The sequence below is a fragment of the Myxine glutinosa genome, chromosome 7, assembly GCF_964187855.1.
Source record: "Myxine glutinosa chromosome 7, kmMyxGlut1.1, whole genome shotgun sequence".
Taxonomy (NCBI): Eukaryota; Metazoa; Chordata; class Myxini; order Myxiniformes; family Myxinidae; genus Myxine; species Myxine glutinosa.
Genome location: NC_136267.1, coordinates 93,314,196 through 93,328,852, shown reverse-complemented (window position 1 = coordinate 93,328,852; position 14,657 = coordinate 93,314,196). Strand labels below are relative to the sequence as shown.

The window sequence follows — 14,657 nt, the reverse complement described above, 5'->3', positions numbered from 1 at the left end:
CCCTCTCCATCCTCCTGCTCCCCCTCTCCTTCCTCCTTGTCACCCTCCCCTCTCTATCCTCCTGCTCCCCCTCCCCTTCCTCGTGCTCCCCCTCCCATCTCCTTCCCACTGCACCCCTCCCCTCCCCATCCTCCTGCCCCCTCACCCTCTCCATCCTCTTGCTCCCCCCCCCCCTCTCTATCCTCCTGCTCCCCCTCTCCTCTTCATCCTCCTGCTCCCCCTCCCCTCTGCATCCTCCTGCTCCCCCTCCCCTCTGCATCCTCCTGCTCCCCCTCCCCCTCTTCTCCCCCTCCCCTCCCGACCCCACCCTCCTGCCCCGCTCCCCATCCTCCTGCTCTACTCCCCAGCCTCCTGCCTCGCTCCCCATACTCCTGCTCCTCCCCATCCTCCTGCTCCCCCCCCCACCCTCCTGCATCCTCCTGCTCCCCCCCACCCTCCTGCATCCTCCTCTCCATCCTCCTGCTCCTCCTCCCCTCTCCATCCTCCTGCTTCCCTCCCCTCTCCATCCTCCTGCTCCTCCTCCCCTCTCCATCCTCCTGCTCCTCCTCCCCTCTCCATCCTCCTGCACCTCCTCCCCATCCTCCTGCTCCCCCCCTCTCCATCCTCCTGCTCCCCCTCCCCTCTCCATCCTCCTGCTCCCCCTTCCCTCTCCATCCTCCTGCTCCCCCTCCCCTCCCCTCCCCTCCCGAGCCCCTCCCCTCCCCTCCCGACCCCATCGTCCTGTCCTCATCCCCATCCTCCTGCCAACTCCCCCCAGTCCTCCTGCTCCCCTCCCCATCTTCCTGCTCCCCTCCTCCCCATACCTACCGTACACCTACGTACCACTTCAGCATTGTAATAGTTGTGCGAAGGCTCCCCAGCTGTACAAAAGATTTGTCTGTCACTTTATAATCGATAAAGAAAGCATGGCGAGCCCAGAAAAGAATCCCAACATGATGATGCATCGTGAAGAAGATACCTATTCAATCCTACAGGGCTTGTGAAATGAGTGCAATAAGCTCGGTTGGGATGAGTTATCGGTGAGGAATTTGAGACAAAGTGTATTCTTCACATGGTGCAGCCATCATTGGTTAATAGTGCAGACCTCACTCCATGTTGCCGCCACAATGGACGGTCTTATGTTCGGTCTTACCCTCGCGAGGCACACAATGCTGACAGTGTCGGAGTTTGTTAGTTTTTGTTATTAACACTGAAAATGTTCGTTCGAGTTTGTGTTTACTAAATAGATTACTCTCATAATGTGTTGTTATTTAATATGATTAATGAGCAAAAAGGAATGAAATATTTATTTACATTTTAACACATTTTTTTAACTGTGTGCTTTTGTACTTAAATGCGCTTGTAGTTATAATGTTGATAGTATTAGCAGGTTGTTGTCTTACAAACCGCCAACGTGGTGGAAAACCCAGATGAATGGCCCAAGTTCATATTCCCTGTTGTGAAATTCCCTTCTCATTGCACGTGCTCGACTTTGTGTTCGCGCGACTGACCTTCCCTCATGTTACAAGCATGGCCGCAGCAATCGGTGTGCGAATCAGCAAAAACGCACACGATAGGAAACAAGACCCCAAAGGTACACAACCGAAAGGATACACGAATCACCGGGTACGAAACCCTACTGGAACTCGACCCAACGGGTACACGACGATGCAAGGAAAGCACGTCGCAACGAGAAAACAAAACTGAATCCTAAAAGAGAGCACCCTCTGATATCCTGAAAGAGAGCACCCTCTGATATCCTAAAAGAGAGCGCCCTCTGAAATCCTAAAAGAGAGCGCCCTCTGAAATCCTAAAAGAGAGCACCCTCTGAAATCCTGAAAGAGAGCACCCTCTGAAATCCTAAAAGAGAGCGCCCTCTGAAATCCTGAAAGAGAGCACCCTCTGAAATCCTAAAAGAGAGCGCCCTCTGAAATCCTAAAAGAGAGCGCCCTCTGAAATCCGAAAAGAGAGCACCCTCTGATATCCTGAAAGAGAGCACTATCTGAAATCCTGAAAGAGAGCATCCTCTGAGATCCTAAAAGAGAGCGCCCTCTGAAATCCTAAAAGAGAGCGCCCTCTGAAATCCTGAAAGAGAGCACCCTCTGAAATCCTGAAAGAGAGCACCCTCTGAAATCCTGAAAGAGAGCACCCTCTGAAATCCTGAAAGAGAGCACCCTCTGAAATCCTGAAAGAGAGCGCCCTCTGAAATCCTGAAAGAGAGCACCCTCTGAAATCCAAAAGAGAGCGACCTCTGAAATCCTGAAAGAGAGCACCCTCTGAAATCCTAAAAGAGAGCACCCACTGAAATCCTGAAAGAGAGCACCCTCTGAAATCCTAAAAGAGAGCACCCACTGAAATCCTAAAAGAGAGCACCCTCTGAAATCCTAAAAGAGAGCGCCCTCTGAAATCCTGAAAGAGAGCACCCTCTGAAATCCTGAAAGAGAGCACCCTCTGAAATCCTGAAAGAGAGCACCCTCTGAAATCCTGAAAGAGAGCGCCCTCTGAAATCCTGAAAGAGAGCACCCTCTGAAATCCAAAAGAGAGCGACCTCTGAAATCCTGAAAGAGAGCACCCTCTGAAATCCTAAAAGAGAGCGCCCTCTGAAATCCTGAAAGAGAGCACCCTCTGAAATCCTAAAAGAGAGCGCCCTCTGAAATCCTAAAAGAGAGCACCCTCTGAAATCCTGAAAGAGAGCACCCTCTGAAATCCAAAAGAGAGCGACCTCTGAAATCCTGAAAGAGAGCACCCTCTGAAATCCTGAAAGAGAGCACCCTCTGAAATCCAAAAGAGAGCGACCTCTGAAATCCTGAAAGAGAGCACCCTCTGAAATCCTAAAAGAGAGCACCCACTGAAATCCTGAAAGAGAGCACCCTCTGAAATCCTAAAAGAGAGCACCCTCTAAAATCCTGAAAGAGAGCACCCTCTGAAATCCTAAAAGAGAGCACCCTCTAAAATCCTGAAAGAGAGCACCCTCTGAAATCCTGAAAGAGAGCACCCTCTGAAATCCAAAAGAGAGCGACCTCTGAAATCCTGAAAGAGAGCACCCTCTGAAATCCTAAAAGAGAGCACCCACTGAAATCCTGAAAGAGAGCACCCTCTAAAATCCTGAAAGAGAGCACCCTCTGAAATCCTAAAAGAGAGCACCCTCTGAAATCCTAAAAGAGAGCACCCTCTGAAATCCTAAAAGAGAGCACCCTCTAAAATCCTGAAAGAGAGCACCCTCTAAAATCCTGAAAGAGAGCACCCTCTAAAATCCTAAAAGAGAGCGACCTCTGAAATCCAAAAGAGAGCGACCTCTGAAATCCTGAAAGAGAGCACCCTCTGAAATCCTAAAAGAGAGCACCCACTGAAATCCTGAAAGAGAGCACCCTCTAAAATCCTAAAAGAGAGCACCCTCTGAAATCCTAAAAGAGAGCACCCTCTGAAATCCTAAAAGAGAGCACCCTCTGAAATCCTAAAAGAGAGCACCCTCTAAAATCCTGAAAGAGAGCACCCTCTGAAATCCTAAAAGAGAGCACCCTCTGAAATCCTAAAAGAGAGCACCCTCTGAAATCCTGAAAAAGAGCACCCTCTGAAATTGGACACGAAATTTTCATATGTGTGGCGCCTCCTGTGGAATTTTTTAATGATAATTATAACGGCATAGGGCACGTGGTACAGACGCCATCTTGGAAAAAATCGAAAAAAGTTGCACCTCTATATCTCTCAAACCACTCAATGAAAAAAATTATTGAAACATGGCTCATTGTCAAGAACTCCCCTTGGGGAATAAGATACGTTAATGATGATCTCATTGGTGCCTTCGTCATAACGTCATAAATCGACAAGCGCAACACTTATGCAACAACATTAAAAAAAAAAAATTCTCAGCAACTGTTGGTCTGATGGGCACCAAATTTTCACCATAGGAGCGCCTCCTCCTGTAGAATATTTTAATAATCATGACGTCATAGGTCATGTGGTACAGGCGCCATCTTGGAAAAACCGAAAAATGTTGCACCTCTATATCTCCAAAACCGCTGCATGGAAAAAATTGAAACATGGCTCATTGTAAAGAACACCATATGTGGAATAGGTGTTGTTAACGATGACGTCATTGGTGCCATAATTATGACGTCATAATTCTACAGGGACAATGCTTAGTCTGATCAGGTTGAAATGTAATGAGCGTGATCTATGCAACAATTATATTAGAGAATATAAATTTATGATGTCATCGCTCACGTGGTCTGGCAGCCATATTGGATCAAAGAAAAAAAATGTTCATAAACAGAAGAGTTGGCTCGCAACAAGTTGACTGCGCAGGGTAAGTATTCTATGAATACCATATAGTTTATTTTATAGAATGGGTGTTCAGAAGTTATTAGAAGGAGGTTTTTTTTAAAAACAGAGTCAAGGCATCCACAATAGTCCAAGGAATGTCGTCACTGATCGATTTCTTATTAATATATAAATACATATTTAGTAAGAACAATTTTTCATTAACCATGTATACTTAGGTAATTAAAACAAGAAGACGTCAAGCAGAGCACGGTACTTGCAAAATCCACCCCCTTCCCCCCAAAAAGGTTGCCATTGATCCAGCAAATTGTCCATTTCATCAAGATTAATATTGACGATTTTGATCAAGCTTGGGTCAATAGGATGAAAAGTGCCGATTTTTCAGATGAAAATTGATGATTTTGGAAGTTTGACCTTGAGTTGACCTTTGACTTTTTAACCTCAAAAATAGTTGGTTTTCCAATTTAGTGACTCAATATACAAATGCTGTCCAATTTTCAATAAGTCGGATCAAAAATGGCAATTTTAGAAATTTGACCTCCAGATGACCTTTGACCTCAAAATCTCCCCGTCCTACAAGTATAAGTGAGTGGACAGACAAACAAACACACAAACCGGAGTGATCAACATACTTGTCAAAGAAAAAAAATTCCCCCAAGTAATAACGCACAAGACCAACCAATATACTTGAAAAATCTTCGATTTTGCAAGTAATAAATTGTTGCCGTTTCTTGAATTAGTGTGACTAACACGTTTTAGAACTCTGTGTGTGTGTGTGTGTGTGTGTGTGTGTGTGTGTGTGTGTGTGTGTGTGTGTGTGTGTGTGTGTGTGTGTGTGTGTGTGTGTGTGTGTGTGTGTGTGTGTGTGTGTGTGTGTGTGTGTGTGTTGTCTGTCTGCTCAATTATACTTGCCTGCAGGTCACAATTTTAAATCGATCTTCACGAAACTTCACCAAATAGTAGAGTTGGTGGTCCGACAGAATCCTATTTATTATTGAGGTCAAAAGGTCAACATAGGCCAAAGGTCAACCACTTTTTCAAATTTCTAAAATCCTCAATTTTCATCTGATTGACTTGAAACTTGAATAGGATTTTCATATCAGCGAACTGAATTCAAACACCAGCTATTTTTTTAGATCAACATAGGTCGCAAGGTCAACATAGGCCAAAAGTCAACCACTTTTTTCTAATTTATATAATCCTCAATTTTCATCCGATTGACTTGAAATTTGAATAGGATTTTCATATCAGCTGACTGAGTCTGACTGTTTTGCCAAGTGTCGCTCTATGAGTGATTTTTAATTTGTTTGTCTGTTTATCAGCACATAATGCACTAATGTAGGCCAACTATAGTAGTAACCATTATTATACGTTATCTTTTTTTTCAACCGAATACCCCTATAAAATATGTACAATTTGAATATAAGTACGTATATAAAATACATACTATAAAACCACACCAAACAAGTCCTAGCGAGAGTGGCAGGGCCATCTTAATTGCTCTTTCTAGTTGTTAGTATTATTGTTTAATACCCCCTCTACCACTTACCTCACTCCACCCTCCTCCAGGAGGAGTTGAGCCCATTGTTATGAATGGAGGAAAGGGGAGGCACTAAAGCCTTCGAGACCCTCCTAAATCTGTTGCAGGTAGACCTGATTGGAGGTGACTCGCATGAGTGTAGAATGGCAGAGAGGAACAATGGACTTCATCAAATAAGACTGACGAGTTATTTTAATCCCCTGTGGGAAACTATTTGCAGCTAATGTTTCGACCCTTAGCCCTTCATCAGAGTAATTAAGAGAGGGAGGTTTAATTGTGCCTTGAGACCACTTTTGCTCTGATGAAGAGCGAAGGGACGAACGTCAGCAGCATCTCGGTTTCCATGGTGATTGGCACACGTTGTATCAGCTCTTTGTTGATAACCAATCCATTGTTTAAACTGGTCTGTTGGATAATAGTGAAAGAGTTTAGCGAGGGCTGGGAGGACATGAAAATGGTGTTCACGGTGGACACACTAGGCCAGACCACTTAATCGAAATTCTCCTTTTCACCCTCCTTTCACCAATCCCAGATTCTCCTGGATCCACCCGTCCCCAGTAAGCAAGCTGACCATTAATGGTCCACCCACCCCAACCCGTAAACCTCACGTGACCTGGGAGTGCAGGCTGTTTCATTACACGAAGAATGTGCATCGTTTTTATTACATTCCTCACCTAATTAAAACAGCATCGTACATTCCGCTGCCTCGTTTAGCACTGTGTCTTACCCAAATAGAGACTGTATTTCAATGCAATCCACAATGTAAGGGATATAATAAATTCGAGTTAAGGTTTAACCGATTCAGTGATCCTTTTCATGGCCCCTGATTCCTTGTCGTCCCTATTTTCCAAGATCTGTATTCATCCCCTTCATCTTCACAGTGACGAGTAATGGTGTTTGAAATAATAAAGGTCTAAGGGTTAGAGTGTTTACAGGTTTGAATCCTATCATTTTCATTACTTAGTCCATTGCTTGCCCACCTTATCCATATGTTCAGGGTGTAATTACTAATTAATGTTCATTCTGCTGCATGAGCCATTCATTGGATTGAAAGGTAATTCCAACATACGACCAATGACTTTTCAAACGTCCCACAAGTCTTTTCCACCAAAATGGAGGTTCAGTTTCTTAAACTTCTATGTCTCAGCACCATCCATAACCTCTACCGGCAAACTATACAGCAAAGATGGCCATCAAAGCCAGCCATAGACTGTGCATCTTCCACCGTTCCAAGTCTTTCCTTGAAAAATCACAACTTCTCAGTCTACAACTAGTAGCACTCTCATCCATGGGCTGGCACTCCAGCAACAAATCTGTCTCTCTTGGATTCTGTGCAGGAATCTAAAGCTCTCAACATCATTGGAAACTCTCACAATGACGTCATAGCAAAGGTCTCCTGCTGTCATATATTGCAGGAAGGTTGGTGGTCTCTCTGTTCTCTGGCCTTCTGCTGTGTCAGCACTCTAACTCTCCCCAACAACTCCAGGATGTATGCAATCTTCCTATAATCCATTCCTGGTTAAATTTACAAAATCCAGGCTGACTTCACAACCTCAACACTTGTGACCATCGCTTCTCCCGTTTGTGCAACTGGCTTCCTATGGATTTTCAATCCCACTCTCCCTCCAGGGCTTCAAGCAGGCAGTGCACCACAACCTCATGTCATATCTCAGATCCTTATCCTTGATCTTATTTAATCCCATTATTTCCTCCTAACCCAAACCTCCTACTTGCAGGTTCGGTGTTTCCTCCCTTCCTTTGCAACATTCCTGTTTATTCCCTTGCTTGTTCTATCCAAGAGGATTGCCACAGTGGCAGCCTTATACAGTCAGTTCATATACTCCATCACCTTCTTCATCACCAGGAGTCTCGATCTTACAAGGAAAAAAATCTCATAATAAACAACGTTAAAATGCAGAATGGAAAAACCATACAACCCCAGATCCAAATGCAATTTTATTAGAACAAAGTTGCACTACGTTGGTTGCGTCTGAATTAAATTTGCAATATGTTGGTCATATCTTCAATCAAAGTTGCAATAAGTTGGTCACGTCTTGGATCAAAGATGCACTCGGTTGGTCCAATCTTGGATCTGAGTTGCACTAAGCTGGTCACACCTGAGAACATAATTGAAATAATTTGATCTACTCTTGGATCAGAGTCACACTAAGTTGGTCGTGTCTCAGATCAAAGCCACACAGAGTTGGTCCCATCTCAGATCAAAGTTGCACTAAGTTTGTCGTGTCTTTAATCAAAGTTGGACAGAGTTTGTTGCTTCTCAGATCCAAGACGCACTAAGTTGGCCATTTCTCATGGCAAAAACCGTTGAGTTGGTCGCATCTTGAATCAAAGTTGCAATGAGTTGGCTGCATCAAGAATCAAAGTGACACAAAGTTGGTTACTTCTTCCATTGAAGTCGCACTTCGATTGTTGTGACTCAGATGAAAGTTTGCTAAGTTGGTCGCATCTCGGTCACTTCTCAGATTAAAGCCACACTGAGTTGGTCATATCTCTGATCAAAGCCGCACTAAGTTGGTTGCGTCTCCAGATCAAAGTTACACTAAGTTGGTCATATCTCGGGTCAAAGTTGCACTGAGTTGGTCAAATATCTCTGATCAAAGTTGCCCTAAGTTGGTGGCGTCTCCAGATCAAAGTTGCACTGAGTTGGTCATATCTCTGATCAAAGTTGCACTGAGATGGTTGCATCTCCAGATCAAAATTACAAGTTGGTCGTGTCTCGGGTCAAAGTTGCCCTAAGTTGGTTGCGTCTCCAGATCAAAATTAAACGAAATTGGTCGCATCTCACAACGAAGTCGCACTTACTTTGTCATGACTCGGATGAAAGTCGCATTATGTTAATCCAGACACAGATAAAAGTTGCATTAAGATTGTCACGTCTCGGATCAAACTTGCACTGTTGGTCACCTTTTAGATCAATGACACAAAGTCGATCGCATCTGGGATCACAGTCGCACTAAGTTGGTCATGTCTCAGATCAAAGTTGCACTAAGTTGGTCGTGTCTCGGATCACAGTCACCTTAAGTTGGTCATGTCTCAGATCACAGTCGCACCCACTAAGTTGATCCAGTCTCCAATCAAAGCCACACTAAGTTGGTCGTGTCTCGGATCACAGTCGCACTAAGTTGGTCGTGTCTCGGATCACAGTCACACTAAGTTGGTCATGTCTCGGATCAAAGTCGCACCAAGCTGGTCATGTCTCGGATCACAGTCACACAAAGTTGGTCATGTCTCGGATCAAAGTTGCACTAAGTTGGTCATGTCTCAGATCACAGTCACACTAAGTTGTTCATGTCTCGGATCAAAGTCGCACTAAGTTGGTCGTGTCTCAGATCAAAGTCGCACTAAGTTGGTCGTGTCTTGGATCACAGTCACACCCACTAAGTTGATCCAGTCTCCAATCAAAGTCACACTATGTTGGTCGTGTCTCGGATCACAGTCACACTAAGCTGGTCATGTCTCGGATCACAGTCGCACTAAGCTGGTCGTGTCTCAGATCAAAGTCGCACTAATCTGGTCGTGTCTCAGATCACAGTCAAACCCACTAAGTTGATCCAGTCTCCAATCAAAGTCACACTAAGCTGGTCATGTCTCGGATCACAGTCGCACTAAGCTGGTCGTGTCTCGGATCACAGTCACACTAAGTTGTTCGTGTCTCAGATCAAAGTCGCACTAAGCTGGTCGTGTCTCGGATCAAAGTCGCACTAAGCTGGTTGTGTCTCAGATCAAAGTCGCACTAAGTTGGTTGTGTCTCGGATCACAGTCACACCCACTAAGTTGATCCAGTCTCAAATCAAAGTCGCACTAAGCTGGTCGTGTCTCGGATCACAGTCGCACTAAGCTGGTCGTGTCTCGGATCACAGTCACACTAAGCTGGTCGTGTCTCAGATTAAAGTCGCACTAAGCTGGTCGTGTCTCAGATCAAAGTCACACGAAGTTGGTCGTGTCTTCGATCACAGTCACACCCACTAAGTTGATCCAGTCTCCAATCAAAGTCACACTAAGTTGGTCGTGTCTCGGATCACAGTCGCACTAAGCTGGTCGTGTATCGGATCAAAGTCGCACTAATCTGGTCGTGTCTCAGATCACAGTCACACCCACTAAGTTTATCCAGTCTCCAGTCAAAGTCACACTAAGCTGGTCGTGTCTCAGATCACAGTAGCACTAAGCTGGTCATGTCTCGGATCACAGTCACACTAAGTTGGTCGTGTCTCAGATCAAAGTCGCACTAAGCTGGTCGTGTCTGGGATCAAAGTCGCACTAAGCTGGTCGTGTCTCGGATCACAGTCGCACCCACTAAATTGATCCAGTCTCCAATCAAAGTCGCACTAAGTTGGTTGTGTCTCGGATCCTAGTCGTACAGACCAGGTTGATCCAGGTTCCAATCAAAGTCACACTAAGTTGGCCATGGCTCAGATCAGTTGTTTTAAATTGGTCATGTCTCGGATCAAAGTCGCACTAAGTTGGTCGTCGATCAGTCGCACCCACTAAGTCTAGGATGTCTCGGATCACCCCAAGATCACAGTCGCACCCACTAAGTTGATGCAGTCTCCAAGCAAAGTCACACTAAGTTGGCCATGGCTCGGATCAGTTGCATTAAATTGGTCATGTCTCGGATCCAAGTCGCACTAAGTTGGGTCAGAGTGAACCTGGATCGCGCACGTATTTCCGATTCTACTTAGAGATTTATATTTATATCTCTGGGACTTAAACGAGCTCGTTTTGAGAGCTATGTTCGTCTCAAGCCAAGAATAGCGAGCGAGCCGCGTGGTGCTGACACGGATTCCCCGGTACAGTCGAACAGTAGCGGACTCTCCGTATTGAGCGCGTCGCGGGCGCTGTCCGAGTGCGACTGCGAATTCCCAGCTCGGCGGGCGAGGGTCATCGCTTTGGTCGAGACCGTGGACCGCCCGAGGTACAAAGTATTCTCCAGGATCTCAGGGTCCCACGACGCTACCTGCAGAAACTCCACTCTCCGGTGTCCTCGATGCCTCCGGCTGGCGAACTCACGATCGGGGTGAGTGTACAATTTTGGGTTTAGGACGTTGCTTTAAGCGGACGAGTGCAGACGGTTCCTTCGACACCCGCCCATGGTACGAGAGCGTGGGATGGAGAATACCGGTCGGACAAATGACACGAAGTGGAGTATGCGATCCTAAAAATACCGCGGGCACCGTCCTGGCGATTATTCTCAAATTGCAATTGCGAATTCCGTCCGACAGGTGAGCGCGGGGGGTCACACGGATCATGCTCAATGTGCCGAAGCTTTGTGCAAGGGTTGACCTTTAACCTCAGTCCGTGCCATGCGCGACGCGGCGCAGGTGCGAGTTCCCGTCCCAGGTGCGTCTGAGTCAGATTATTATATCGATCGCATCCAAGTCCCCGCAGAAAGAGTCGCAACGTGTGCTCCATGATATAGGCTACGGGTTCACACAATCAAAGCGGAATTTCGAACTTTAACTCGGGATTCCACAGCGGAACGACCGAGGTAGACACAGTCCAAGAAACGAAATGTTATTTACTGTAGGCCTAATGTTGAACAATAAAAACGTTGGCGTTTCTTGGACAATTGTGAGTATACATATCTCATTCCGAGAACATTTTGAACGCCCACTCACTCAGGTATAACCAAAAATCACAATCGCATTATTTCCATCCTGGGGGTAAAGATCGCCGACGATATATTGGCAATCACTTAAAAATCATTTATAATACTTGTATAGTAAATATTACCATAGAAATTAATGTGCACGTGACGGCCCTATAGGTAGCAGTCATACTCGTCTTTAAGCTGTCTAGCCTGGGTTCGAATCCCGACACAGCTATAAACTGTCGTCCCATTGTTTCACAGGCAGGGTGTGTGTCGGATCAATGTGTGTGTCGTCCCTCGGATGAACGTTAAGCTGGCTGTCCTGTCTGCTGGTATTAGTCGGTGGACGTTAAAGATCCCATGGCGTCCTTCGCGAAGAGTAGGCACCCTGAACAAATTCCAAATTCCTGCCCTCACCTTAGTCGAGCGTCAAGCCTGGCCAGCCGGTTCGTGAAAGACTTGCGCCAATCCCACAATGACGTGCGAATATTTGCGTCATTTTAATAACATGACGTCATAATACCTAGACGTCGTAATTTGCGCATCGTAATTTGCGTGACCGTTTATCAGACCCAGGTCGCTTCGAACGACTCTCATCGGCCGACATTGAGTGACGTTTTGTGATTCGCAGAGCCGTGAGCTGCGATTGAGCGACAACTACATGAGAAACCAGATGGTATTCATAGAATACTTACCCTGCGCAGTCAACTTGTTGTGAGCCAACTCTTCTGTTTTTGAACATTTTTTTTTCTTTGATCCAATATGGCTGCCAGACCACGTGAGCGATGACATCATAAATTTATATTCTCTAATATAATTATTGCATAGTTCATGCTCAATACATTTCAAACTGATCAGACTAAGCGTTGTCCCTGTCGAATTATGACGTCATAATTATGGCACCAATGACGTCATCATTAACAACTATTCCCCATACGGAGTTCTTTACAATGAGCCACGTTTCAATTTTTTCCATGCAGCGGTTTTGGAGATATAGAGGTACAACATTTTTCCGTTTTTCCAAGATGGCGCCTGTACCACATGACATATGACGTCATGATTATCATTAAAATATTCTGCATGAGGAGGCGCTCCTATGGTGAAAATTTCATGCCCATCAGACCAATAGTTGTTGAGGAAAAAAATTCCCAATGATCGATACATGTTGTACTTGTCGAATTATGACGTCACAACGAAGGCACCGATGACATCATCATTAACATATCTTATTCCCCAAGGGGAGTTCTTGACAATGAGCCATGTTTCAATTTTTTACATCGAGCGGTTTCGGAGATATAGAGGTGTGAAGGAGCTGTGCTCCAACGCGAGTCAAAAGAATTGACGCGACCAAAGATGGAAATTCGTCCGAGTTGCTTTATTGCACGTATCAAACTCGGGTACTCTGAAAAGCCCGTTTATCGGGCAGCAATATATATACACATTTATGCCGGAGCGTTTGCCCGGGAAAAGCGAGACCGGGCATGCCCGGGTGTCAAGGGCGAGTCCTGGAAAGGCGAGTCTGGACCTGCCCGGGCGTGCTGGACGAGGCCTGGCAAGTCGAGAGCGGGCATGCCCGGGCGTCCTGGACGAGCCCTGGAAAGGCGAGAGCGGGCATGCCCGGGCGTTCTGGGCGAGCCCTGGAAAGGCGAGACCGGGCGTGCCCGGGAGGTTCGGGCGAGCCCGGGAACAGCGAGTTCGGGCATGCCCGGGAGAGGCGCGTCTGGGCCCGTCCGGACGAGCCCGGCATGGCGATTGCGCCCTGGTCGCGTCCTGGCAGGTGCAAGGCGATTGTGTACACCCAGCGGTAACCGCTACACACGCCCCTCCAGAATCGACCTGCACCGGCAGGGTCAATTTAAGGGGGGTCCGGATGACCCGGCCGAAGCGACCCCTGGAGGGACGTGGGGGGGGGGGGGTCCGATGTGGTGGTGGGTGGTCGAGCGGGGGGAACTGGGGACGGGGGGCGGCCTCGCCGCGGAGGAAGGGCCAACCGTGGTGGTCGGTCGACGTCCACATGCGCCGGTTTGAGGCGGTCCACGGAAATCCGGTCCGACAGGCCGCCGAAGTCGACGACGAATGTCTTGTCACCCCGTCGCAGGACCCGGAAGGGCCCGTCATACGGCGGCCGGAGTGGCCCCCGGTGCGCGTCATGACGCACAAAGACGTACTCCGCTGTGCGAAGCGCCGGGCGGACGTAGGACTGGGGGCCACCGTGGCGGGACGTTGGCACGGGGGCAAACCGCCGGGCGGCCTCCTGGAGGTCCGAGCGCTGGCGAGCGACGGACCAGGGACTGGTAGCGTCGGGCACGAACTCGCCCGGGACGCGGAGCGGCTGGCCGTAGACGAGCTCGGCAGCGGACGCCCGGAGGTCCTCCTTGGGGGCCGTGCGGAGGCCCAAAAGGACCCACGGCAGCCGGTCGGCCCAACCGTCGTCCTGAAGGCCGGCCATGAGTGCGGCCTTCATGGAGCGGTGAAACCGCTCGCACAACCCGTTGGCTTGGGGGTGTTAGGCCGTGGTGCGGTGCAGAGTGACTCACAACGAGCGGGCGACCGCGCCCCAAAGTTCGGACGTGAACTGTGGGCCGCGGTCGGACGAGATCTTCGCCGGTGCGCCGAAACGCGCGACCCAGGTGGCGATGAACGCCTGCGCCACGTCGGCGGTGGTGGTGGAGGTGAGGGGCACGGCCTCCGGCCACCTGGTGGTCCTGTCCACCATGGTGAGCAGGTGGATGAACCCCCGCGATGGGGGCAGGGGACCCACCAGGTCCACGTGGACATGGTCGAAACGCCGTTCAAGCACGGTGAAAGGTGCCAGCGGGGCCTGGGTGTGGCGGTGGACCTTGGCCCGCTGGCAGGCCGTGCAGGCGTTGGCCCAGTCGCGGACGTCCCGTCGAAGGCCGTGCCAGACGAAACGCGCCGACACCAGCTTCTGAGAAGCTTTCCGGCCCTGGTGAGAAAGGCCGTGGATGGAGGCGAAGATGCGGCGCTGCCAGGTAATGGGCACGATGGGGCGAGGCTGGCCCTGGGAGACGTCGCAGAGCAGGACAGTGTCCGCGAAGGGGATGTCGGCCAGGCGGAGGCCCGTGTCCGCCGCCCGGAGGGCCTGCACCGAGGTGTCGGTGGTCTGGTCGGCCACCATGAGCGCGAAGTCCACGCCGAGGTGGACCGCGTTCGCGCTGGCCCGAGAAAGACAGTCGGCCACGGCGTTGTCTTTGCCGGCGACGTGCCGGATGTCCGTGGTAAATTCCG

At 48.4% G+C, this 14,657-nt stretch overlaps 1 protein-coding gene across 6 annotated transcripts in view; it reads left to right on the top strand.

Annotated features, from left to right (window-relative positions):
• The window catches only part of LOC137431420 (integrin beta-1), a 125,200-nt gene that overhangs the window by 2,597 nt on the left and 107,946 nt on the right, over nucleotides 1-14,657 (top strand). The window contains exon 1 of one of the 6 annotated variants that reach the window (XM_068122717.2): nucleotides 10,355-10,835. The exons of 3 other annotated variants lie outside the window; for them this stretch is intronic. In XM_068122717.2, coding sequence (XP_067978818.2) covers nucleotides 10,806-10,835 — 30 coding nt within the window. In that variant the 5' untranslated portion in view covers nucleotides 10,355-10,805. Of the gene's footprint in view, nucleotides 1-10,354; nucleotides 10,836-14,657 lie in introns of those variants that run through there. 2 more of the 6 variants (XM_078782000.1, XM_068122718.2) reach the window with 2 other exon arrangements.